Source organism: Pieris rapae, chromosome 19, assembly GCF_905147795.1.
Source record: "Pieris rapae chromosome 19, ilPieRapa1.1, whole genome shotgun sequence".
NCBI classification, from domain to species: Eukaryota; Metazoa; Arthropoda; class Insecta; order Lepidoptera; family Pieridae; genus Pieris; species Pieris rapae.
Window position 1 is genome coordinate 5,861,589 of NC_059527.1, and position 27,021 is coordinate 5,888,609.

Sequence of the window (27,021 nt, forward strand, 5' to 3'; positions counted from 1 at the left end):
TGTATGAAGGATTAAATATCACACAGGCAAGACTATTCGTAAATAGGTTCTACATCGGGTTTATTGAAGACTTACAATAAAAAGACTAAAATCATGAGATTCGGACACGAGACTTAAGTGTGACTTACATATGTCAAAAACGTATTGTATACCTACTGAAGTGGATTATCTTTGTATGAAGGATTAAATATCACACAGGCAAGACTATTCGTAAATAGGTTCTACATCGGGTTTATTGAAGACTTACAATAAAAAGACTAAAATCATGAGATTCAGACACGAGACTTAAGTGTGACTTACATATGTCAAAAACGTATTGTATACCTACTGAAGCGCTAAGTGTATGATTTACACTAATCTATACTAATATTATAAAGAGGAAAGGTTTGATTTTTTGTTTGTTTGTATGAATTGAATAGGCTCCGAAACTACTTGGCAGATTTGAAAAATTCTTTCACTGTTGGAAAGCTACATCATTCCTGAGTGACATAGGCTATATTTCATTTTCAAAAAAAATAGGCATCCTTACTAAAATTACGATAACATTAACATTTGTTTATTATTTGATACAATTCTAACAGATGGCGCTGAGTTAAAGGTAGTTTATAATATCATAAATGGAAAAGCAATTAGATATTTTTTTACCTTAAAATAAACTTTATTCTATGTAAACGAAGTCGTGGGCATCGACTAGTAACTAATATGTTTAATAAATGTATTTTACAAAAATAACAAATTACTTAATTTAGTTTATTTAAGGTTTAGTTATTTAAACTTTTAACTGCGGTGTAATATTATACATATGTGTGTGTGTAATACAAATCTTGAGCGATTTAAAGTTGAAGAAAGATAATTGAGTATTTACATAACTCGAATCAGTAAAAGGTTGCTTGCCTCGTTTGTGGCCTACTGAGTGTAAGGACACGTATAGGAAACATGTTATTAACGAATTTATTTATAGTTATTTTCACCTAAAGTCCCATTACTGATACAACTATTACAATAATGATTTTTCCTTATAGGCATACCCTGAAATACCTATATTTTCGAGATCGACCCAATCCACTTTAGGATTGCAGTAAAAGTCTAGACAAAAAATAGAAGTTCAAATTAATCTATATAGTATTTACTACAGACGAACGAAATACAAGTGCTTCATAACAATATCTTAATAAATATACTTTGCTCATTCTAAAAAAACCCCTTTTTGCAATTGTGATTTACCTCAACTAGTTAAGCTTTTGATACGCATTGTTTTTCGTTTCATTTCATTCGTCAGGTGATTTAAATCAGGTATTAAAGGTAAACCTTTTTCTTCCAGATGTCAGTCAGCTCCGAAACTAATGGATAACCACAGCAGATCCGCCTCGCCGCGGGAGCCATCACGGCCGCAACATCGACCCCCTTCTCCCCCCTCCCCCGCAGGCTTCGACAACAGGGCCTACCAGCACGACGAAGACCCGAACCATAACGACTCCTTCGCGTCAACCCTCCCACAGAACGGCCACAAAGCAAATGGGGATACGAAAACTCTGGAAGCCGTCAATTTGGAACTAATAAACTTGACACCAAAGAACGGCGCGAAGAAAAAAGATGTGGAAGTGGACATGAATACAACCAACCCGTATGATGAATACTTCGTTCCAGTGAACGAGCACAGGAAATATATGAGGTGAGGTAGCTTAAATGTCAGCTAATCTTGGTGCGTGATGTTCTTGTTACTTATTAAATTACTTAACAACAAAAAAGGAATACGATAAGCACAAAAACGTTGCTGTTGTTCAAAACAATGACTTTACAGTACTTTTTACAGCAAGATTAACATTTGTTAATGAATCAATATATTTTTTACTATAATGTATAATCGCGGTGATAACACTCAAGTATAGATAATAGGTGAGATAGCCTATAATTACTTTAAAATAACGCTAAACAGTATTGATCTATTTTAGATTAGATCTCAGAGCTACGATAATTTTTTCCCTTGATCGATTGATTACGTTTCTTATGTTTAAATAGATAACATTTTTTGCTTACTATTTTTTAGTTTAATTAATAAAAGTGGTTGTCTGGAAGAAATCGCTCTAAAGCGATAAGGCCGCCAGTTGCTTTTCAATAAATTATGTTTAATATTTTCCTTTTATGTAATGCAACGAAGTGTTAATAAATAAAAATAAATAATAATAAAGGAACTATCTCTATTGTCAAAGAAATTTAGACAGTAAATCAGGGTGTATAATTTGGGAAACGTTTTGTTTTGTAGCAACAAACGCGCTTACAGATTCATATATCACATTTCACCGTATTTAGGAAAACACTTTTAACATAGATGGAGTAATCCATTGAGTCGCCTTTTGGTTCTAATCATGTGCTGCTCACCCACAGGCTACTAATAAATAGTAATTATTTTGACTTGTCTTTCCATATATATCTATGTTAAGGTTAGATAGTTCAAAACAAATTTGTATTGATTGTAACCGCAATACTCATATTCAATACAAAAGTCCTTGTTCTACTAACTGTCGTCAAATAGCCAATCAATAATATCGAATTACAGAATTTATTGAAATATCCTCATTTATGAATATAACCTCAAATCGATTAAATATTTTGTCGCATCGTCACTCAAGTAACAGTTCGAAAATAATACGAGATATTATTTGAATCCGTATATTGCTGTGGACTTTCCTAAGTTTTAAATTTAAAATTTCTTAACCTTAAACAAACATATATACTATATACATATATAGGTAAACAAGTATGAACGTCAAAAAAATGAAATTAATTGTGAATTTACATTTACTGCCAGTTCTCAAATCAAGGGCGTAGAACGGAAGAGAAGAACTGGCAATAAACTCTCCGCCACTGTTTTTGATCGCCAAGTTTTTTACACAACGTTTGTAAGGAGCTGCAACCATTACACCATGTTCCATATGAAATCTTGAATAACCAAGAATAATAAAATAAATTTAAAACAAAGATTTGTCCTCTATCATCATCAATTCCCTTAACCTTCGCAATCTGTACCGACAAAACTACCGTATAATTCGTTTTATTACCTTGATTGATGTGAATATTAATTAAACACAACATATCTTAGTTATGAAACAATTGGAAAACTGATTTAATTAGGCAGACAATGGGCGGCTTTATCGCTAACGGGCGAAAACTATTTCCATACATTCGAGCGTTATGCTTAAATTCGTCAACGCTCATAGGTGATTATCAAAAGCGTGAAGGTGTTACCAATTTTTGTAAAGGCGTAAAGGTGACTTAAAATACACGCTGGCCTTGGCTTTGTTAAAATTTTATGTCAACGGTTCATAAGATTCGCAAACATGCTGATTTCAAATTCGTATCATGTATGTTCCAACTGACAACTTCGCGCGGAATGTCCAATTGCCTTGAGCTTGCGAATAAGTGACGAAGATATAATCTATGTAACAATAATCATACGAATAGATTATGACATGTACAATTTGATGATGGATAAAGGCCTACGAAGAAGTGGAACTGTCTATGGTAGTAAATGTAAATTTATTATAAATTTAATTTTTTGACGTTCATAAGTGTAACAGTTTACTTATATGAATAAAGATATTTTGAGTTGAGTTGAGTTATCTATTATAGAACTTAGTGTCGCTTTATAAGACAAAACATCATTGTTTCAATATTTTTGATTTTCAAAACTGAAAGCGGACTCCATTTTTTCTTTTGTACTATTTGTTTATAGAAGTAAGGTTAGAAATAATAGTGCCATAATTCAATATACAAGTAATACCTTAGCATTAATAGTGTTTATGACATGGATATTAGATTATTTGATATGTTGACTAAATAACTTTATGTTAAACCGTTAAATTTGTTTCTCATAAGAGCCAACTGTGCTGCTCATATCGAAGCTTAGAAACGCCTTTAAATAAATTTTTAATAACATTCATATTTTATTCATACTTATGTAGGAGAAATAATAACTTTAGTTACACATACATAATAAATCTTTGTTATAATTGGGTAGCAAAAAGGAAGTTTATTTCTCGTAAACGTAACATAATACGATGTCACACACATCACGAAAAATTTCCACAAAACGTTAGCCTTTAGAAAATACAGTAAACGCTAATTATTATCGTTCAACAAGCTTTTGTTTAGCCAAAATCCGGCTGAAAGTTACCGTTTGTCATTGAATAAGTGTTGCTTTTAGTCAAGTACGTGTTCGATTTTTTCTCATACCTCATACCGTTAAATACGGTGTTTACGCATTATACACTGTAAAAATGTAATTTATAACTTTACTGGGCAGAAGAAACTAGAAACTTACAAAAAATCAATTCTACAAATATATAAAATTATTGGCAAGCAAATAAAGGGTCAACTTCAAAATAAATTAAGGGCCAACTTAAAAATATAGTCTTAGATTTTATGAATTCAATTTAATTTCTTATTTCCGGATAGTTGTAGCCTTTTTTAACTATATAAAGTCCATTTTTAGGAAACGGGTTTAATACTCCCCTGCTTCCTAGCTTCTCGGCCACATAGCTGCCAGATCGCTAGCTGGATAGGCTACTATCTAGGAGTCATATAAAAAAAATCTGTGTGTACTTATGTACAATCGTTAGTTATACTTTTTGTAAAAATCTTTCCAAAAAAAAAATATTTTACGTTTTCATCAAAAAAACGACATTAACAATAGAATAGTAACAATAAGTATATTTTCGAAAAGGAATTTTTATAACTTTGGAACTTTTTCATTAAATAACAATAATTATTATTTAGCTAATCGCAAATCAATTTGCTGCTTATCATGATCTGTTTATTTATTTTATATCTTACTAAAACCCTAATTACAAATATATCGGTACAGTACAATCCAATTCAAAGATACAGTGGATTTTGCGTATAACGACGATGAAGGAACCACGTCTAATTCCGTCGTATCCGAAAGAAATCTGGTGGATTATATTTTTACAGGACCCCTAAAGACTCCAGTTACAAATATTTAGAAAGCCGTTGCATATTCATATAGAGACAAAGGATTCTGTTGAAAGAAATTTTAACAATAGAGGATGAGTTGAGCGACTGTTATTTGTCCCGCGCCTGACATTCCACGTTATCTTGTCAACACTGACGTAGTCTCATTTTAAGTCCATGTTATATTTTTTTATTAAGATCACTGCTGTATTCGAAAAATTAGGTGGTTTACTATTTACGCTTAACGACCTATTTACTAGACAGCTAGCACAGACAAATGCCACGGGAAAAAGCTATAAAGATTAGTATGTATTACGGTCCATGAATACTTCTTGATTTCAGTCTACAGAGAACTTTAGAACTTGTTGAGAATAGTCTACTAATACATACAATTTTACCCATCATTTTCGATTGCTCCAAATCGAAGTTTGTTTAGCTATTTTATTCTTAAGTCATAATGACACGTGATGAAAGTAGTTTTATTACCTTTTGGAATGAAAATGTGGTAACTAATTTAAAAAAATACGAAAACATCTATGTGTTATTATGTCTAAGTCCAATCGCACTCCTATACCTCAGACGCATTTCACATGATTTGTTCAAATGCATCATTCATCGCACGTGCAGCAAAGGAAATCAAATGTACCGCATTGATCCTCAGAATATCTCGACCTCCAGTTTACAATTGAAGCATATTATTCATATGTTTGAAACATTGCAGTTTTAGTTGATTATTCGTAATGATCTTTTATTGTTTTATTTTCCTATATCAGCCAATTTCGGCTTCTGTTTTGTACAAATTTAGAAATTTCTTTGAAGCCATATCGTGTCATTTTTATTACATATTCACTCGAACTGTAGTAATTTACGTTCAATTTTCAATACCTTCTTCCGATAAATTCCGATTCCAGAGTCCATTATTTTCTTTGGCATAGTCCTGACACTACTTATTCAGAGTTCAGATCAGAAAGGAAACTTGTATTTTAGAATTTGAGTAATTTTGTTTAAGTAAACAATAATTTAACTGAGTTTTTTGATTAAAACTGTATTTGCCCGTTGCCTCATAACTTTGGTAACTTGCTTTTTTATATATATGTTCTTGTATAAGGTAACGAAGTTTAAATAGTAATTTATGAGCCTTGCCTAAAACGCAACATGGTACCTACGACATAGCCTAGTTACTATAATGTGATGACAATGTTACAACAACGTGATATTTCCCATTCATAATGTCAAAAGTTACTCAATGAACTGTACGCATAGTCCATGAACACTATGCGTATCCTATAAGTTATAAATATGATTAGACAACTTGACTTTAAAAAGTTGTAACTTTATGAACTCAACAACAAAATAAGTCTTTCACACTGTCTTATATATTATTCAAAGAGTGATTAAGTGTAAAACTTGGATTATTGTAGGACTCATTAAAGCGTTTAGAGTGATTTTTAGGGATCAGTCCAGGTCCCTCTTAAACCCAACAACCCCGTCTGCTGCAGGGTAATAACCACGATATGTGCCCTCGAAGATTAAAAAAAACCTAACCTATATTTACTTAGAAAGACATTAGTTTGCGAGTTAACGAAAAATTTTATTATTGCACTTATAACATTCCAAGTAAGAAACTTTTTAGTTTCATACCACCCAAGCTGTTACACCTCAGTCTCTTAGTCTTACTTAGTTTTGTCGTATACTATATATTTGATAGTAAAAAGAATGTACTTGTACGTAATTAAAAAATATTTCTTTATTTGAACTAGTATTTTAATGGGATTTTTTTAAAAAATTAAATTAAAATTACAATTGTATAACAGTGTTTTATGTGTTTAGACAGAGATATCGACGAAGTTGCATCAATAGCAATATTATTAACATTAATGTTGTGATGCAGAAGTATTCTGGGGCATGTATCAGTGTATAGTAATTTTTCAAGTAAGTTAATTTAAATATAAAAAAAAAACAATAAAAAAATCTGAATGGTATATATTATGGCATTATTTTTCTGTCCCACTATTGGCCGATCTTCTCGCGATAAGTTAATAGATATTGCTGATAGATGTTCAACTGAGCGTACATATTTGCACGTAATGATAAATCTTATTATCGTCGATAAACATATTATATCATTAATTAATTGGTTACCTTGATAACGTTTGTGTTCCAAGTATTTATCTAAATGCTGAATAATGACGTTTTTTTTAATACACAAACACAGAACTGATTTTTAAAATATGCCGCCGAGAGACTGACATTTTCGATAATGAGTGAGTAGCGTAGTTGACAGTTCAGCGGAGACGAAAATCCCGGGTATATCCGGGAACATATAAACATAATAGATCTATTGTTGCACTGAATTTCGATTAGCGATAATAGAACGCCCCACGCCTCACCAATTAGGCCGTAATGAGTGTTATGAAATCGACTTATATATGAGTGGGTACTATTACATCTTACGCGTAGATAGGGCGTAATTAAATTAAGACAAAATGGCTTAATCAACAATTAGTTATTTATTAGAACAAGTATAAAAACTTCTATTTACTTATTGTATATTTTAAACCAAAAAACAAAACGAATGAACAGTTGGTTTACTACAGACAAACGTAAATTCTTCACAGATGCGTACACAGATTATAATAAAGTAGTAATAAATTACCGATTCCGATTTCCAAAAGTTGCTGTATTTCACGCGCCGATTTCTAATGGTAGATAACAACGAATTGGTCAATATGCAGCAACCAGCGATAATTGTTGAAATCATGCAGGAAGGAAACTCAAATTAATTTTAGATATTTCGAGACTTGAACCGCTATTGCTACTATATATTAGACTATAATGATATCTATTTACACACATATGGAACTTAAACTTTATATTTTTAAGTAACTCTCTACAATTATTTTGGACAACAACGTCTTATCATCGTAGTTTGACAAATATGTACAAGAGAATTGGCAATTTTGCAAACGAATTCTATATGTATGCGGCTTTTCATTATAATCAATTAATTTTTTTTAGCATGATTTATCTTTTAAGCTGAAAATATTCTATCGACAATTCTATACTAGTAGATAGTGCTACATGTACACGCAATTCAATTAAAATAAATAAAAGTGTGCTTACTCAAAAAATTAACGCTACATAAAAGTTAATTTATAAAGCAAATAAACCATAAAAAAAGCATACAAACATAATATTTTATATACTTTAAAAAGACTGACTAATATATAAAATGTAAATTGTACATTACATCATTCATTGTCTGAAGGTATTTGTTTTTAAACCTCCTATGACTAAGACAGCTTTTTATTAAAACGCATATACAAATAATTAAAACGCAGCCTGGAGATTGAATGATAAAAAAATCAACACCTTATTCAGTTCAGTTTAATCAATATTTGAATATACCTAAAAATAATGTAATTTCCATCTAAATTCGTAGTCGACCCCGTTCATTGACCCTTAGGTTTTGTTCCGACTGTATGTACTACTTGTTGCATTGCATTCCCTACCCAAGATAACTTTACACTTCCAAATACATATTCAACATAAAGTCTTTATTAAATTTGAGACTAAATACTTAATAATATATTTTTAACAATTAATATTATATTATTATATATTATTAATATATATATATATATATATATTTATTTATTTAATTATAGCCTTATATCAGAATCAATATATACATTATACCTATTGTTTTTGTTGTCTATGATAACTGATTCTGTGTGCCCTCTGGTAAAGGCCTCCCCCATTTTTGCATTTAAGGTTGTACATTTGGGGGGTAGTGGTCCAATTCCCCACGGGGATCAGCTGGGTTGGGACAATATATATATAACGAATTAAAAAAATATAGATAACCAATCTTTATGTAATAAGACATTGTAGTTATACGAATATCAAGGCAAAGTTACAAAATCGAGACGGAACCAAAACCCATGCTTAGCAATTAGTCGACTTTGATTATTAAGATTTCCTAAGATGTAAGCGTAAGCATGTCTCAGAAAAAAAATTTTATGTTCTTTGTTTTTTAATAACTCATGTGATTATTTATATGTACTCATTCGGACACATTCTTATTTAATACAATTGTGTAGAAATAAAACGTATTTTTTCTATTCTAGAGGAGAGAAGTTATATGTGACAGCTGACAAGAGGGGCGAGAAAGCTGGCTGCAAGCGGCCTCTTTGCTGGACTCTTCTAGGGCTAGTTGTTGCAGCAGTTGTAGCCCTTATCGTGTTAGCAGCAAGTAAGTATTGAATATCGTACGCAAATATATGCCTTAAAAACATATCTACCCTATGATTATTAATTATAAATCAAGGTGTTATGAATTTTGACATTTAAAATAGTACCTATTTGTACAAGACAGACCCCGTAGTCTCTTTCTAATGAAGTTTTTTTTTTATAAAACAGGCAGGCAAACCTCACCTGATGTTAAGTTATGATATTAATGGTACGCAAACAGTATTACAAATTTGGATCATTGTAATGTTTCAGCTGGCATTCTATTTTCCAATTCTCCAACGCCGCTGGAGCAATACAACGCATCTGTAAGCTCAGCGCGAGCTTTTGGAGGTATCAGTGGCTCTGACCATGACCACGCGACACACGACCATGACCACCACGATCACCATCACGAAGAGACTACAATGGCGATTGATTCAGACAACGACGCTCGTGTTATTTCTTCTGATGAGTCGGATATAAATATGTATGGTACGTCCCGTCCACTCTAAACAACGAATTACGTGCAGCATCCTCATTTGTTTGAAATGGGAACCAACCTGCTTATAACCTTTATATATATTGACGATATTGTTATTATTAATTTGTCAATTAAGATATATTTAACCACATTAAATTCCATTTTGTAAAAACAACGAAATTATATCCTTTCAAATTCTGTTCAAGAATAAAATATTCAAAAAGACACGGTTTAAAAGTTCATCTATCTTATAGAAAGGAAAAAAGGAAAGGCATTATTATTATTATTTTTTTTAGACCAATCGATGTCCGATGTGACCGATCTAGATCATAAAGTATATTATACTCCTTGTGTAAACTGCAAAATTAACGATTTTCTTTGAATTCCACAGTACCGCGAACGGTGGAAGGTGAATTAAGAATAGATAATGAAGAGTTTGTACCCGCTCTACAGGATCCAGACAGTGAAGAATATCGAGAATTCGTTTCAATTTTCAATAATGCACTCAAACAAGCAATACTTGACAAAACAGATATGCAATCTAGTAATGATATATCGCTTGAAGTTATTCAGATAAGGTATGTCCAGATACAAGTTTGATTCTATTCTATCAAAACAGATCTATTCAATAAATATATCAAAATAGATCAATTATAATAAAGATTTACATTTGTGTATGTATAAATGCTTTATTAAATATTCCCGTTCTCTTCTTTTTCAGAAATGGATCTGTCATCGTAACCTATCGAATTCATTGGGTGCCAAAACATGATTCCGAAAATACAGAAGATCTTTTGACTGCAAATAGTTTAAGAACGAATTTAAACAGCTATCTGGCCAGGAGCAATCGAATGATAAGCGTATATCATGTAGCTGAGGAATCTGTTAATGCAAGACCTGTGTTAGACATGTGCAAAGTAAACAACAATGACTGCGATCACGGTTGTGAATTTGATGAAACAAGTCTTGATTTTATTTGCACATGTCCGCCCGGACAAATCACTGATATGTACTCTTCTAAAAAATGCGTTAATATTCTGGAGAGTACCAAAGGTAGATCAGAAAGCTCTGAGGAATCTAATAATTCTAATTTCCATGTACACACCATGCCGTCTATGCAGGTACCAGAAACCCAAAAACCAACAACAGAATCGGTCCAAATAATAGACAATAGATTCGATTGGAAAGATACAAATTCTCAGCCAACAACAACAACTACGGAATCTGAACCAGATCTTAACTTTTCACATATATTTGGTCAACATAGTGAACACGAAGAAACGGAATCACCAAAGCCTGAACCAGAGCCAACAGCCGAACCTTCTGCAGAACCCGAACCAACAGCTGAGCCTAATTTGAGTGCAGAATCGGAAGTTGAAGCGCACCGTCAGCCAGAGTCAAATCCAGAACCAGAACCAACCTCAGAACCTGAACCCAGTGCTGAACCAAAACCAGAGCCAGAACCAACTTTAGAATCGGAACCCAGTGCCGAACCAAAACCAGAGCAAGATCCAACTTTAGAATTTGAACCTGTTGCAGAGCCAAAATCTGAGCCAGAACCGACTGCTGAACCTGCCGCAGAACCCCAACCGGAACCCGAGCCAACTGCAGAACCTCAGGCCACAGTCGTCCCTGTAAGTCAACCGGAGCCAACTACTGAAACCAATAATAATAAAGAACTTGAATCGAATGCAGGGATTGATATAAATTCTCCTCAAAACCAACCAACAACTGAAAATAATTCTTCATTAGAACCAACGGCTGAACCAAACTCCCAGGATAAAGATGAAGTGAACAGTAAACTAGACAGCATACAAGAATTCCTTACGAATTCCGGCTTAAAGGAAGAATCTGATATCACTACAGAGTCAAACCATTTTCAAGTTGCTGAAGCAGAATCACAGTCAAGAACAAATACAAAAGGCGCGGAAATTGAAAGTGAATTACCTTCAGCAGATGAAAACCACACCGCTTATTCAACTGAAATACCACAGATGGTAACCGATCCTACATTCATGAATGACGGTGACACTCATATTGCAACAGAAATAAATGAGGAATCCAACAATCAGTTCTCCGAAACTACCGAACATCATTCAGATTTTAACAGTGAAGAAGACCGAAAAATCGACGAAAACATTGAGAAGTCACTATTAGTTAAGGCAAGCTCATCTTCTGAGGAATCAAAGCAAAGTGAAAGCAACGATAGCTCTATGTCAGGTGAAACCACTACAAGAATTTCAATATCAGACCTTAATATTAGAAATGACCCATCATATGAACCAAAACCTGAAGTAATATCAATATTAAACAATATGGCAGACCAAAGCATATTCAGTTCAAACGTTGAGACTACTACGACAAGTGATTGGTTAAACAATGATAATGTTGATTCATCTCTTTATTACACTAACAAACCTATGGAAACCTCTCAAGAACTGCTTAATAACGATAAAATAAATACAGAAGAAAGGTCTTCAAAATCTTTAGGAGAAATTGAACAAGATAGCACTACGCAATCAAACAATATAGACAATGATGAAATAACGTTCGATCTCATTAATAAAAAGAATGAAACTGAAACTGATGTGGGCATAATGGCAACCACTTTACAACCTATGACCACTGAAGAACCAACACTATTAATTGAAAAGGAAAATACTAAAATAGAAGAAATGAATGATGATAAAAGTGTGATATCTTTAGAAACAATTAATCAACAATCAAAGGCTACGGTTGGACAAGAAAAGGTATCGACCACTGAAAACTACAAAATTATAGATGACATTATGAAGGTAACAGAACCAGAAATATCTCAAGTAGCAACGACTACAGAATTAAATCAAGGAGATATAAAACACGAAAACGATGAAATAACTTTTGACACACTAAATGCACTTTATAATCGTTCATCTAAGTCAATTGAAGACGAAAGTATTGATCATGAAAAAACCACGAAAATAGATAAAAATTTGAATGAAGTAACAGAAGGAACTACAGAGTCAGATTGGCTATCAGAAACAGTAACCGAAGTTAATTACGAAGATGTGATGAAAACCTCAAATATAAAGGAAACTACTGATTTACCTGTCGATACTACAGTCGATAACACAGTTAGTAAAGAATTACATAAAGATGATTTTGAACCAGATTACTTAACTAATATGGGTAGCAACAATAGTAAAATGTCTGATCAAGATATGCCTTTATACGGCATTGTTCATGATTATGACACTGAAGATTCTAGAGTTAAGAGAGTACATTCAAACCAAAAAGCTGATTCTATTAGTTCGGAATTAACAACTCCTATACCTGAAATAGTAAAAGCAGAAACCACAACGATTCATGAATATATTTATAAAACCGCAGAAAAAGCATTAAATGATATGTCAACCGACTTTGTCACAACTGCATCACCATTAAACCAACCTTCAATGATTGTTAATGGCAATCCCGCACCTGTGTGGGAAAACTATGAAAATGACACTCAAAAGGGACTAATTATTAAAGAAATAGCTAATGAAACAGTCATAAATTACACGAGCAACCCAACATTGATGCCCGAATTAAGCGAAAATTCTTCACCTGTTACCAACATTGGTGTAACAATCTATGAAGTACCTAGTCACAATGATAACCTAACAACAAATCCACCAAAAGCAATTCACTCCTCTGCTAACGAATATGAAGACCATGAAACTGAAATGAATCCTTTCCTCCCAGAAGTTGAAAATAATAAAATTCTTGTAAAAAAGCTACAAGAAGGTCATGATCTTGAACCAACTGGATTAAATGAAACCCAAAACGAAAACCCTGATGAGCAGCACAATGTAGCAACTGCTGTTCAAGATCATATAGATGATGGTACGGCAGAAGTAATGCATCCAGACGTAATGGTACCTCAGTCAACAGAAAATGATAACTTATTTAACGAATTACTAAATCGTCACCAAGACACAACGACTTCAAAATTAAATGCGGCTACACTGAAAGATATTGATCTGGATGCTACAACTAAAAGAGAGGGTTTTGAAGTTGTACCAATTTCAACATTTCTTTTAGATACAGACGATTTGGATGACACTAAGACGACTCAATCTGATATTTTAAGTAACAACTCACCAACTGAATACTTAAATGTAGTTCCTATATTTGAGAAGGAATCTTTAAAGAAAAATTACAACAGTGAAAATATTGAAGAGTTAAATTCAATTAGTGATTCTCCAAAAAAAAGTGATAGAAGGACAATAGATACGACTAACGAAGACTCTGTAATAAATAATGAAGCGTAGTTAATAAATTAAACTAGTTTTAATATTAAAGTTGTAAGGTTGTACATTGTAATATTATATTTCCTGTGATTTCTGTCGAGCAAATGCGCAATCTGCCTATCTTCCATCTGTCGTCTTTACGATAAAATATTATAATCGTACATTGAACAATTATTTTCATTAATTTGACAAGTATTGATACTAATTATAATTTAAATCTTTCTTTTGTTAGACTAGTCAAATTAGAGAGTCATGATTATCTCGATTTTAGATTATTTATTGCTTCAATTTAAGACATACTTCTGCTTAACTTATAATAAAAAGTATAAAATTGTCAATTATTACTCGTCGTATTTCTATTGTTATAAAAAGAATATAAATTAATGAGAATAACATCATTTAAATTTGTTACCATAACTAGATATTAATTTTATTTAAATGAAACATTATATGGGCAGTTAAAAGCAGCATTGATAAACATTAAAATCCTTTGTCATGTACTGTGTTATGTGATAAATAATAAGTTTATAATACACATTCCACATAGTACATATATAATATATATATGAATATTAAATTAGTGATATATTTTGGAAGTGAGGTCTGATTGTAAAATAATAATAATTATAGTAGGTCTTGTTAACTAAGGTATATTTTGTATAATATGGTTGAATCTGTAAAGAAATATGTTGTAAATAAAGTTAATCAAAATAAAACCTTGACTTCTTACTCTATATCCCATACGCTTGTTTGGCCTCTAATTATATTCATCTGCTAGCTTATATTAAATATGTTTAGGATTTTAACAGAAACAGAAAACTTTCAACAATGCAATATATTTTATAAACGATAACTGTTATTACACTGGAATTGGTGTTAATTCACTAATTTCATGATAGATCATTGGGCTATCATCAAACGCCATTTTTGCACAAAGACAATTCTCACTTATTGTACCAGTACCAGAAACAATACATTTGCCTAAAACTGCTTTACAACTATTATATGGTATATCAAAGTTACTGAAGTCATGTTTATCTTCAAAATACTCTTTTTTAACATTTTTAACCATTGTAATATCAGTATCTATAAATTCTTTTATTTTTATTGTACCATCACTGTTATATTTAAGTTCTGGCATATTTTCATTTATTAAAGTCTCTTTATTCTTTGCACAATCACAGCCTTTACATGTAGCATCAACACTTTTATTTGCACTAATATCTAAATTTTCACTATCACCAAAACTATAAGTAACTAAGTTAGGTACATCATCTATTTTCTCAGCAATTAATCTACTTTTCTTAAATGATAAATCTTCAAGCAACTGGTACTTTTTAAACAACTCTGATGTTTCCTTTTCATCCTCCATGTATATCTGCTCTAAATCATTATGTTTGTCTGAAAACAAAAAAAAAAATTAAAACAATTACATACAAAGTAGATATTTAGAAAATTCCAAAAGCAATACCTTCTAATAAAGTTGGTGATGTGGTGCTATTATATTCAAAAAATAATTCATAGTCATCTGCACTTATCAAATTTTCTGGAAAAACAAATTTCAAATTGGAGATAAATTTAAAAACAATTATTATAAGCCACTGTATCAAGTTATACAGTAAATCAAAGAAATGATGAAACACTCACTATGTGTTACCAGATGGCGCTTCAATGCATAATCATTTGTAAATATCTTCAAACACTCTGGTAAATTGCATTTTAGCCAAGAATTTGGTTTATGCTTTTTCAAATGTGTTTTCAAATGATGCAGTTGAATAAATCCTATAAACAATTCAAGATTGAGTTAAAAACAAAAAAATTTGGTTAGTGATACATAAAGTTTACTTGATAAGAAACACAGTTTTTCAATTGTGAAAAAAGATAATAATGACTAATATTTATATATCTTTTTTATAACCATTTTTAGTTTTCATCATCACTACAACAAACAAACATAAAAATTTATCTTTTACAAATAGAAACTAGATATCTAGACCCTAGTCGTAAGTTTTTGTGAGGTTACATATAAACCATGAATCTTAGAGTTTACTCACCTTTCCCACAACTGGAGCAGTAATGTTGTTTTTCCGCTGAGTGTGTTTGTTCATGATGTTTAAGATGATGTGCAAAGTTAAATGTTTTATCACAACCATTGTAACTGCACTGATATCTTCTTTCTGACTTTGGTTTATGAGTTTTCTGGTGAGACAACAAAGCTTGCTGGCTGTTAAACTTTGCTTCGCACTTAGAGCAAATATGTGTTTCTGAAACAATATTTGTCATTTAATTAACTCATTAAACATAGGGTGAATGTACTAAATATATCATAAAGAATATTGTTACATTGTTTCTAGTAATAATTTCCACTTGAAGTTCTAGAACTTTTTTCACTCTATATCAATTCTGTATGTAGCACACAATGCACAGGTAAACAACAAACATTTTTACATGTGCTACTAGCTGAATATAATGCATATAAATAAACATTACTAAGATTTAAGAATTCATGTGGCAAAAGTACTCACCTTTATGAGCGTATTTAATATGACGTTTAAGCAAGGATTCATCTCTAAAATTTCTATTACATTCTGAACATTGGACTATGCCAGTTCTTGTGTGTTGTTTCTGATGACGCCGCAAAGCAGAACTGAAATTTCATGTTAATTCATTTAATAAAGTAACAAAACATTTAATACAAATGTAAGATCTGTAAACTTACATAAAACTAAATTTTTTAAAACATTCTGTACACTCAAATTGAGGATTGTGACTTATTTCATGCCTTCTCTTTTCACTCTCATATTTAAATTCTTTACCACAGTGTCCACACGCAAACATAGTTTTTTGGAAAATACTATTAGAAATGGAAAATTGTAACCCAATATAAAAATTTCTGCGGATTTAGTCTCGTCACACAAAAGCTCAATGATCGAATGGAATCAAAATAGGGATTGTCATCATATTACGTCTTATCACTTTAAGCTTATCAAAATTATCGCGCCTTATCAAGTATTTTGAGGAAATTAACTATTTTAAAGAGTAATAATTAGCACGACGATAAATAAAAATTACATTTTCTGATCTGTAACTTAAAACTCATAATTTTTGAGCATTGAGTGCTTGTTAGCTAAAAATACAACCCATTGCTATTTGCTGCTGTGTGTTCTAACAAGTAACAGGTGAGTGGTGCAGTTAAGTCATAATTGGTGACTGGTGACTGGTGAATGGTGATAATAAATCTAACATGATAATTTTGAAATCTGTGCATAGATGATAGAATCTAGATCCTAAATCACTGTCTCGTATATTTTAGAATGTAGATAAATAATTTACAGCTTACACAAGCCTGTATTAAATCATTTCTCATGTGACATTACTCACTATCCAATGTAAAGGAAACCATAGAAACACCATAAATGATAATATTTTGATCCAAAGCTGATATTCAATCAATTACCTACTAGAAAGGACTCATACAGGTAGATACTTCGAAATTTGTTGATATTTCGAAAATTACCCTAAATATAACTTAACTTCTATGTATGGGTGAATGAAATTGAGACAACTTATGTGTTTTTGAAGTGAAACTTCTTTAGAATCGTTGTGATTTCTAACCGGTTGCAACGGAAAAGCGACAGTAAAACGAGATAGAAACATATATTCATAAGATTTAACGTGTGAGGAAATGAGATAGATAGAGAAACTTCTTTAGAATCGACATTTCAAACCGGATGCAACGGAAAAACCGACAGTAAAAAGAGACAGAAACATACATTCATAAGATTTAACTTGGGAGTAAATGAGATAGGAGGCATTATACAGTTTCTTTTTACTGCCGGTTTTTCATTTTAGTTTTTGCCAAATTAAAGATTTATTTTAAACTTATAAATTAAAATTTATCATTAAAATATACTGTTTTTAAAGAAAATTTAATACATTTCGATAGTGAAAAATGTTTAATTTATATATGATTAATTGTTAAAACTTTGTTTTTGAAGGTTTCACTTCTACCATGTGTGAATTGCACATTTGATCAATATAATGGCAAGATGTTATATCTGTTACTTTGTATATAAATTAAATTCATGACATTATTGCTTCTTTTCATTTTTTATGATTTTATTAAAATGGAAATAAAAGTTTATAAAATAATATGTAATTTAATATTATTTATTTAAAATATGTGAAAATGTATAAAAGTAATAATTAACTCACATTTCTTCAATTCTAAAAAAATGTATATATTATGTTAACCGTAAAACTTTACGAGATGATCTAAATTGTTGTGTTATTTGACAAACTAGCGACCCGCCCCGGCTTCGCACGGGTGCAATGCTGATACTAAATACACTACAGAAAATCTGTGTATATAAAATTAAATTGGGTTATCCATAAGAGATAGACATATACCATCACGGACTTTTCTGTATACCTTTTCAATGTGTACAATACTTAGTACATTATTTTGATAAAACTCGTAGGGTTCAGCCTGCGTTTGCAATGTAAGCGGAAAAAATGTAATTATTTACGACATCACATTAGAAACCTCAAAAATAACAGTACATACTTCTCCACTATTTAACGGATGTTATTATACATATAAAAAACTCTTGAATCACTCTATCTATTAAAAAAAAATTGGTTGCCTGTAAAGTCGGTATACGGGCGAAAGTTTAACGTGACAACGACTTTGAGTGATAAAAAAATTGGTTGCCTGTAAAGTCGGTATACGGGCGAAAGTTTTACGTGACAACGACTTTGAGTGGTAAAATAATTTTAATGTGAATATTCATTCGTATAGTAGGAAGAAGGATGAAATAATAGTAACAATTTAAAACATTTATTTATACAAAGAATTATATTTAAAACATTAATTTATACAAAGAATCTCGCACTGAATTTCATATGTCTGTCTCTCTCGCTCTTAGGCGGGCTAACCATGCCCGAGTGGAAGGGACGCGTGCCTCTCACTCGCTCTCATTGTGAGCGCATAACATGAGCGGAGCGTAACGCAGTTTCTTGAAGTGTCACCCGGCAAACCAATTTATAAGACGTTGTCACGTCAAAAAAGATACCGCATCAAAATCCGTTGCGTAGTTTCAAAGATTTAAGCATACAAAGGGACATAGGGACAGAGAAAACGACTTTGTTTTATACTATGTAGTATGTATATGTATAGTAGTATGATTGATGAAATCACACTGACGACTGACGGCTGCCGCCGGATTCCGCGCCGGTCAAGTGTCAAGTGTCAACACTCGACATGTTTATCTACGCTGTCAGAGACCTAATATATAATTATTAATATTAAATATAATTATTACAATTATTTCATAACTTACATTCAGATGAAAACAAAGACATTTGATTTATCTAATTAATTCGTGTTTTATTTTATATAACATATTACTTACCTAGGCTAACCGTGATTTTGTTATTATCACGACGTGAGAAGGCGATTAATTTTGCGCCCTTTTTGCAAAAAGTTTTAACTTACGTAAGTTGAAATATCGAAAAAAAATGTCCTTTGTGAAAAGTAATGTATTTTTAGTAGGTTTTATGCCTATCTCTCAATTAATGACAGAGCGTTTATGGAGATATCCTTTTGACTGATTATAGGCGTGAGAAAACTTTAATTTATCATTAATAAATAATTCAGTTTCTTCTTAGAACTCGTTCAAGATGCACAGTTGGATAAAGATTACTCTTATATTATGCCTATTCGGCACATTAAGAGAGATTCGTCCCTCAGAACCCTTTGTAACTGATTTTTTGCTTGGAAAGTGGAGAAATATTACAGAATCTCAATTGAACCGTGATGTTTATCCTGTGGGAACATATTCCTATCTAGGACTTTTAGTCATCGTTTTTTTAATCACAGATTTCTTACGATTTAAACCAGTCATAATTCTCTCGGGTAAGTATAATTCTAGTTTGAATAAAAATAATCACATGATTCTTTGATATTAATCAGGTACATAAACAGTCTGGTTTATCACTATAAGCATCTCGTCACGTAATATTTATCTAATCTAAATATGAATATTTGGAATTATGTTTATCTATTTGATATGAAAATATTGCTTTTTCTTCATTAATTTTACTTGTGTAGTTTATAAGTAACCTTTAACCTTCATTTGTTCTTATTTTCATGTTAATAATTTTAAAAAGTTTACAGATTTTTTATTAACTTTGATCTTATTTAAAAGATTATTTGTCTACCGAGCTTGGAATAATAAATTTAATTATTCAACATATTTCATTTCAGGTATAAGTGGAATAGCAGTGTATGCAGTATTACTATGGACTACAAGTTTAGAATGGCTTCAAGTGTCCCAAGTTCTATATGGAATTTACATGGCAACAGAAGTGGCATACCTCACATACATTTATGCGAAGGTTTGTTATTTTAGCATCTTTCTATTTTTTCACAAAATTTGTAAAAGGTCAACTTTAAGTCCTTGTCTATTGTATGCTTATGAGCTAGGCTCAGCTTGATTTTGAGTTTGATAAACATCTACATAATTTATAAATAACTTTATATTTAAATTTATTGTATATCCTTGCAAGGTGGACTCTTCAAAGTACCCTAAAGTCTCATCCTACACTCGGATGGCCGCACTTACTGGTCGTTTTCTCTCTGGAGTGAGTTCCCAATTATTAATTCACTTTAATATCATGGATCTTCGGGACCTTAATTACATAACACTTACAGGTTTGTGAGTCTTGTAGATTATTCATTTGTAAGGAATGAAACAGATACATGAGTAGTAGAAAAAATATAATGTTACAGTATTGCACATGGAAGATTTTTTTTAAATATATGCACTATTTATACATGTAACAGTTTTACGTGAAATTACATTAGAAAACAAAAATCCCAATTCTTATAACAATGAAAGCTCTAAAAGCTGATCATATAATGCTCAGTAAAATTTCCTTTATTACCTGCCTTACTTTCCTTTTTTTACCTGCTTATATACTGTATTACACCTTAAGTATTATTTGTCATCAACAAGGTGGCTTCCATCTTTGTATGCATTTAAGTCACTTTTAAAATATTACCTTGCTTTACTTAGGTTCAGCTTTTCCAATAAATTTATAGTTTTATTAAATACACCAAACATACATTTCAAAACAGTTTATATAAATGTCTGAGATCAATTGATACCTAATTGACCTTGTTTAGTCGTAATTGAAAACTTTTCTATATTTAGGTGTTTATTTTTAAGAATTATTTTATCGCGGCTTAGAAATATTTATAGTTAGAACCTACATTCGGTTCCCGGCAAAGCAATTGTTCATGATAACGTGGCAAAAATTATATATATGTATATATATATATATAATATAGGATAAATACAGAGGAATTATTTAGTTAATTATTGTTTATGGTTGGTTTATGTTTACCACATAAAATTAATTCAAGCTATAGTTGATATTACCTTTACTACTAAAACGTAATGATAGATGTGTAGACGCCTTACGACTCTTGCGAATAAACTCTAAAACAATACAGAGCAAAAAGAAAGCGTAATGTATAGACGACCCAATTTTCAGTTTGATTTGCAAAAATATTTCCGCTGAAAGGGTTAATATCTGAATCTGATGTAATAAACCGTTGAAACGAGTAAATGCCATCAAAGCGATTGCAACATAATATCCTTAATTATTTTAAATTATCGCTCATCGTTATACCATTCATAAGTAGATTTTTGTGAGTAAATTTAAGCTTCTATAATTCAAAGCGATTCATATTGAAAATTGTATTTACGTCACCCCAACAATAAAAAAAAGAAAATTGTATTTACGTCACCCCAACAATAAAAAAAAGAAAATTGTATGTACGGAGCGCACTGTCAACAAAATGCAACCCCCGTGGAAAATTGTGGGAAAACTACTATTTTTATCGAATAACTTTTTTAACGGATTTAAATGATTGTTAACATTACGTACGATGATACAAATAATTTACAGGACATTCAGTAATATCACGACCTAATATAAAAAAAGTCTATTGTATAAAAAGCAGTATTGAGAATGATTTATAATAATTTAAATATATATAAACAATTAATCTATGATATATTTTATGGTACTTTTTCAAATTAATTAGTAGATTCACATCATCATAGTTAAATACTGTAAGCATTACACTTATGATGACACTGCTAAGTGTGTAATATGCGCAGTTGAAATTCTATACAAGTTATTTGATACTTCTCATAGTAAGCGTATTTTTTCGCCTAGATCTATTTTAGATTTGTTGATACATATAAAAATATTTTAATCACACAACATGGTTTTTGAAAGTACAAAAGTACGAAAGTACAAAGTTGAATACAGCTAGATTATAACAATTAACATGAAAATCCTTTCACAATTAGAACAAACAGTGTTAATTGTGTTCCGTGATTGTTTAATGTCTAATGTAATTGTTAGACAATTAATATATTATCTGTATTGCATGTTTAATTCATTCGTATCTTATCGTTAATCAGTTTTTATGTATTTTGGAAAAGGATTTTTACCAATTGCATATTTTCTTTGCCAATTCTAGAAGGTTTATAAATAAAGAAGGTAAGAAATTTCCAACAAGATAAGCGACATAGTACAACATAAAAAAATAATAGGTTGATTTTAGTAGGAATCTCTTCACAGGTTCAGTCTCCAAAGAATGCCATCCAGTATAGGCCGATTTTTTTTGGCCGTCGCCCTTTGCGTCGTTTACCTTTTGGTCCATTATGTTACTCGTTTTACCATCTCCATCTTGAAACCTATGTGTCCTGCCCACTTTTATATGCGTTTTCAGAGAACTTGACTGCATTTGTGATTTTTTTTTGTGTTACGTATATTTTGGATTAAATGTAACGCCTGTAATACTATACCTATAAGAATACATCACTTTAGGCGCCTCTGACAAAATTATTTACTAAATTGAGTACGTATTCAAATGTTTGACAGAAGTAGTTAATAGGTTTAAGGTTAAATAATTATTCTATACTTTTTAACACACGATTTTCTGCCTTCATCTGAATTCAATTTTACTTCAGAAACTAGCGGATTGGCAGACAGGTGTCTAAGAAAAATCACATAAACTATTCTCGCATGAACCTGAATACATTTTGAATTTGGTCCAGCATTATATATATAGTGATGAATTCTAATTTAAATATATAAGTTTTAAAGTCGCCCGACGTTGGCTTCTTCCTTAAAATTTCCGTTTCGTTTCTAGGAACCCGTACCATTTTTGTCATCGATCAATTACAAGTAGTTTTTGCGTACTTTTCCTAACTAAACTATTTTGCGAAGTTTTAGTGGGCATCATTGCGTTCCTCCTAAACGAGGTTTAATCAGTAAACTAATTAATATCTAATTTACGATGACTTGAAATGACTCATTTTAAAATAATGCATCTTATTCATGAAAGTATGTTAATAAACTGACGACATTTATATATCAATAATGTTATTGAAGATTTTTAACTGGCTTCTAATTATAATTCTTAAATGCCGCTTCTGATTTTTATAAATGTACTTACTTTTTATATGCTTTTTCGTTATCAACAAAGTTACGTTTGAGCATTTAAATTTTTGTTGCCTTCGTCTAAATTCAAAGCCTATTTAGTATTTGTTTTCTATATAATATGTAAATAATTAATAAATAAAATACCGGCTAACGAATGCTTAGGCAAAACGGTCAAAACTTAAGCCACCATAATCTTGTCAATTGCCATTGACCAGTGATGCGAACTCTTACAGAATATCTAGAACTAATAGGGCACCAGTAGGGCATATTGATTTCCTCCAAATTTACGGGGGTAGGTCCTTGTCTCTGTCCCCACGTTAGCACTCCCATAGACAGCATCTACAGAACAGGAATTGTACCCTCCGTTCACGATTATTTTTTTAATCGATTACACATCCGAGAAAGCCTTACTAATGTTTAATAGCAATCTCTAGAATTAGTAATTGTAATGCGATTCATAGATTATCAGTAACCGTTCAAATATAACACAATAATTGTACTGACTGAGTTTATTTTCTACAAATTTTATGAAAAATATGCATTTCAGCTCAAATTCTGGCAACGTTTTGGGCGTTTTGGCTGCCTCCAGTCCCATATGGAATATATTTTCATCGGCGGTCAATTGCCAGTACTACGCAATCGGATATACCGATCGAAAAACAACCACCACAAAACGGGTACGATGCTGTAAGTAATGGCTTCTTGGTATGCAAGCTCTCAAAATAAGAAAAATCGTTAGTTGCGTACCTGGAAGCCTAACTGCTCTAACAATATAGCTCCTTAACATATAAGACTTACGTTTTTATTTGATATAATTTTGAGAAAAAAAAAAACAATTAATTTTAAGTTGTTTTTACAAACTACGCAAGTTTCCGAGTATTTGATATTGAGAGTTTGTTTTTGTAATAAAGCTGTTATAATTATCCCAGCTTTGGACTCGAAAGCGACAGAAAATTCTAAGGTAACAGGAGTGTTGGCCTAGTGGCTTCAGCGTGCGACTCTTATCTCTTCTTCTCTTATTCGATAATCGGCTATGACACCAATGGACTTACTATGTGCGCATTTAACATTCACTCGAACCGTGAAGTACGCGGCATATTGAGGAAAGCGCCTTGCCTTAGGCACAAAAATTCAACGGCGTCAGGCACAGGAGGCTAATCACCTACTTGGCTATTAGGTTAACAAATGATCACGAAAAAGATACAGATGGCTGAGACCAAGTCCTTAAAACTGATCCTGTTCCGTTCCAAAGAATAATTGAAAGACCTTGTCAAAAATATAATTGTTTTCAGAAATCATACCGATCCCAAATTTTCGATGCGACTGTATTAATATATCGCCACGCACGCAGCGCATACTCCCGACCCAAAGTTGTAGCCTGGTCTGCCCTGTACGCAGTGGCACTCGCACTCTTTGTACAGTCACAGACTTATATACAACTTTTGTGGAAGAGGATACGCGTTGGTGACGAAGAAATTGTGAGTTAAACACCACGTAAAAGGCATTAAAAATTAATACCCATGTCTGTATGGAAAACATGTGCTGTCAAAATTATTAGTGTATTTGAATTTTGTGCTGTTAGAAATTAACGTAACGACTATGGAAAACTTTGTTTAAGTATAACGAGACATCTCCAGAGGCTGAAGATCATTACCAAATAAAAATAGAAAGAAATAAAAGTAATCTCTTCTAAAGTATTTGCTGCAGTAGGTAGAAGCTTGTCTATGCGACGTTTACTCTTCAAAGACCTGTTAGGAATTTCTTAAATTTTACAATTGCCTAACTCCATACAATATTTGTGTCATAATTAAAATAATAAAAAGCAAGCAGCACAAAAATAAACGTGATGCGTAAAGTCACAATGCAAAAGGGCGCTTGACATATTTTAAGCCTAAAAGGTTAAAAAATGGTACTTTTTTGATGTGAAACATCTATAGCCGCACGTAAAACCGATTACTGGCGTGGCGACGCATGCCGTGGCGACGCATGCCGTGGCGACGCATCGCCACGCTATATGATATACAGTCTAAATGCAGTAGTAAATTTCACATTAAAAATATTTAATGAAAACAATGTTTATTCAACATATAGTCATCGTTATCTGGAAAAAAAATCGTAATATTTTATTTTATCATTATGACATATTTAGTTCCTATCACAATCTGTTCTTTTCTGCATATTACTTTTACAAAATAATGTCGATGTTTCACATCTGCCAGGCGTCCCGTGACAGCTCTAATTTTATTTAAAAGTTACTCATAGTAACGACATTTTAGAGAAAATAAATACGATCCGTTCCCTAAACTACATATATATTGTTTTAAATTTTTGGGCCGACCATTCTAAGACGTAATTTATTTCAGGTGCTATACAATGGGGCAGTAGAGGCACTCCAAACGGCTTTTGGTGCGGCCGGTGCATTCCTAGCTCCATACTGGACCTACGCTGTTTTGCCGGCGCCTATCGCCGCGGTTCAGGGTGTTGCCATGTTCCTTGCGACGTATGTTAATGATATCTCCACATCGTATACTGGCTACATAGTTATGGGCATGCTGTTTCATTATACAATTACTCTGGCCAGGTAAATAGTAAAATAAGTATGATAGTAAAGTAACTGCAGTGAAAAACATTTCATAATATAACTAACCTAACCAAAAAATTCCAAAAAATTTAGTGTGTAATTTAAAGAATATATCAATCTGCTGAATATATATTTCAAATTCACTAATGCATTCAAGTTATTAGGACTAAAACATGTTTGACACATAATAGCCAAATCTCATATAAAGCTATTCTATGATTATAGAACAAGAAAAGAATAGTGTTGATCTACTGGCTTAAGCAAGTGACTCATACATACTCATAGTTCATGCATTTCAATCATCAACATGTGTCAGACAATGAAGGCTGATCCTGTGTCGGATTGTTCCAGTCTATAAAAATCCTGGGAATAAAATCCAGGGTACATCAAGTATATCATATAAAATCTTTTAATTATGTGTAACAATTTTTTTTTTCAGTGCAAAAATAGCAAGCCAACTAAGTGATGAAAGTTGTTTTGGACTGATATTTGGTATCAACACCGTTATTGGTACAGGACTACAGTCTATTTTGACTTTAGTCCTAATACAAACCCTAGATTTACCAATTCAAGCTCAATATTATTTCATAAGCGGATTTTTCTTACTACTAGCCTCGTTATGGCTACTGGGCTGCACAATTTATTTTTTTAAACAGAAACATAGTATTAATTTAAACCAGTATTAAGATTCATGCTTATGTATAATATGTAATCAATTTTCAATGTTTTTAATTATAATATAAGGCCTTGAAAGTGTAGAAAGCATTTTTTCTTTGATAATTTATGTAAAAGAGAAATCTTAATACCTACATGATATGTTTATTTAGTACATAGCTGGATTAAAATTAAGTTTTTTTTATTTAAATAATTAATATATTTACATCAACACAAGAATCAAACCAAGAACAACTAAAAGTATGTTATTTTGATTAGTAGGACACATTAATATCAGTAGA

The 27,021-nt window shown here is 31.7% G+C and overlaps 3 protein-coding genes across 9 annotated transcripts in view; 2 read left to right on the forward strand and 1 right to left on the reverse strand.

Moving 5' to 3' along the window:
- LOC110998535 (filamentous growth regulator 23) overlaps window positions 1-14,654 on the forward strand; it is a 54,157-nt gene extending 39,503 nt beyond the window's left edge. The window contains exons 3-7 of the mRNA XM_045632343.1: window positions 1,322-1,672; window positions 9,102-9,226; window positions 9,478-9,696; window positions 10,077-10,263; window positions 10,407-14,654. Coding sequence (XP_045488299.1) covers window positions 1,344-1,672; window positions 9,102-9,226; window positions 9,478-9,696; window positions 10,077-10,263; window positions 10,407-13,977 — 4,431 coding nt within the window. The 5' untranslated portion in view covers window positions 1,322-1,343 and the 3' untranslated portion in view covers window positions 13,978-14,654. The remainder of the gene's footprint in view (window positions 1-1,321; window positions 1,673-9,101; window positions 9,227-9,477; window positions 9,697-10,076; window positions 10,264-10,406) is intronic.
- A 122-nt stretch (window positions 14,655-14,776) lies between these two features.
- On the reverse strand, window positions 14,777-17,138 carry LOC110998537 (zinc finger protein 37 homolog). Of its 2 annotated transcripts, XM_022267231.2 has the most exons (6): window positions 16,676-17,136; window positions 16,482-16,603; window positions 16,011-16,220; window positions 15,604-15,738; window positions 15,428-15,502; window positions 14,777-15,357 (listed from the first exon to the last, which is right to left on the reverse strand). In XM_022267231.2, the coding sequence occupies exons 1-6, from the start codon at window positions 16,792-16,794 to the stop codon at window positions 14,816-14,818; spliced, it is 1,203 nt and encodes a 400-aa protein (XP_022122923.2). In that variant the 5' UTR covers window positions 16,795-17,136; the 3' UTR covers window positions 14,777-14,815. The 2 variants fall into 2 exon arrangements, with proteins under 2 accessions (XP_022122923.2, XP_022122924.2); XM_022267232.2 differs by lacking the exon at window positions 15,428-15,502 and having other exon boundaries at window positions 16,676-17,138.
- A 2,138-nt stretch (window positions 17,139-19,276) lies between these two features.
- Window positions 19,277-26,832, forward strand: LOC110998547 (thiamine transporter 1). Of its 6 annotated transcripts, none has more exons than XM_022267244.2 (8): window positions 19,277-19,453; window positions 19,616-19,873; window positions 20,225-20,355; window positions 20,527-20,671; window positions 24,032-24,171; window positions 24,777-24,962; window positions 25,848-26,065; window positions 26,505-26,825. In XM_022267244.2, the coding sequence occupies exons 2-8, from the start codon at window positions 19,639-19,641 to the stop codon at window positions 26,749-26,751; spliced, it is 1,302 nt and encodes a 433-aa protein (XP_022122936.2). In that variant the 5' UTR covers window positions 19,277-19,453; window positions 19,616-19,638; the 3' UTR covers window positions 26,752-26,825. The 6 variants fall into 6 exon arrangements, with proteins under 6 accessions (XP_022122936.2, XP_022122937.2, XP_022122938.2 ...); XM_022267245.2 differs by having other exon boundaries at window positions 19,627-19,873; XM_022267246.2 differs by lacking the exon at window positions 19,616-19,873 and having other exon boundaries at window positions 19,282-19,453; window positions 26,505-26,818.
- Window positions 26,833-27,021: the final 189 nt, after the last annotated feature.

Coding starts and splice junctions, on each gene's coding strand:
- LOC110998537 (XM_022267231.2), bottom strand. CDS start 16,794: ATGTTTGCGTGTGGACACTGTGGTAAAGAATTTAAATATGAGAGTGAA. Junction 16,604..16,675: donor TTTAAAAAATTTAGTTTTAT/GTAAGTTTACAG, acceptor ATGAAATTTCAG/TTCTGCTTTGCGGCGTCATC. Junction 15,503..15,603: donor GCGCCATCTGGTAACACATA/GTGAGTGTTTCA, acceptor TTGTTTTTCCAG/AAAATTTGATAAGTGCAGAT.
- LOC110998547 (XM_022267244.2), top strand. CDS start 19,639: ATGCACAGTTGGATAAAGATTACTCTTATATTATGCCTATTCGGCACA. Junction 20,672..24,031: donor TAATTACATAACACTTACAG/GTTTGTGAGTCT, acceptor TATGCATTTCAG/CTCAAATTCTGGCAACGTTT. Junction 26,066..26,504: donor TATACAATTACTCTGGCCAG/GTAAATAGTAAA, acceptor TTTTTTTTTCAG/TGCAAAAATAGCAAGCCAAC.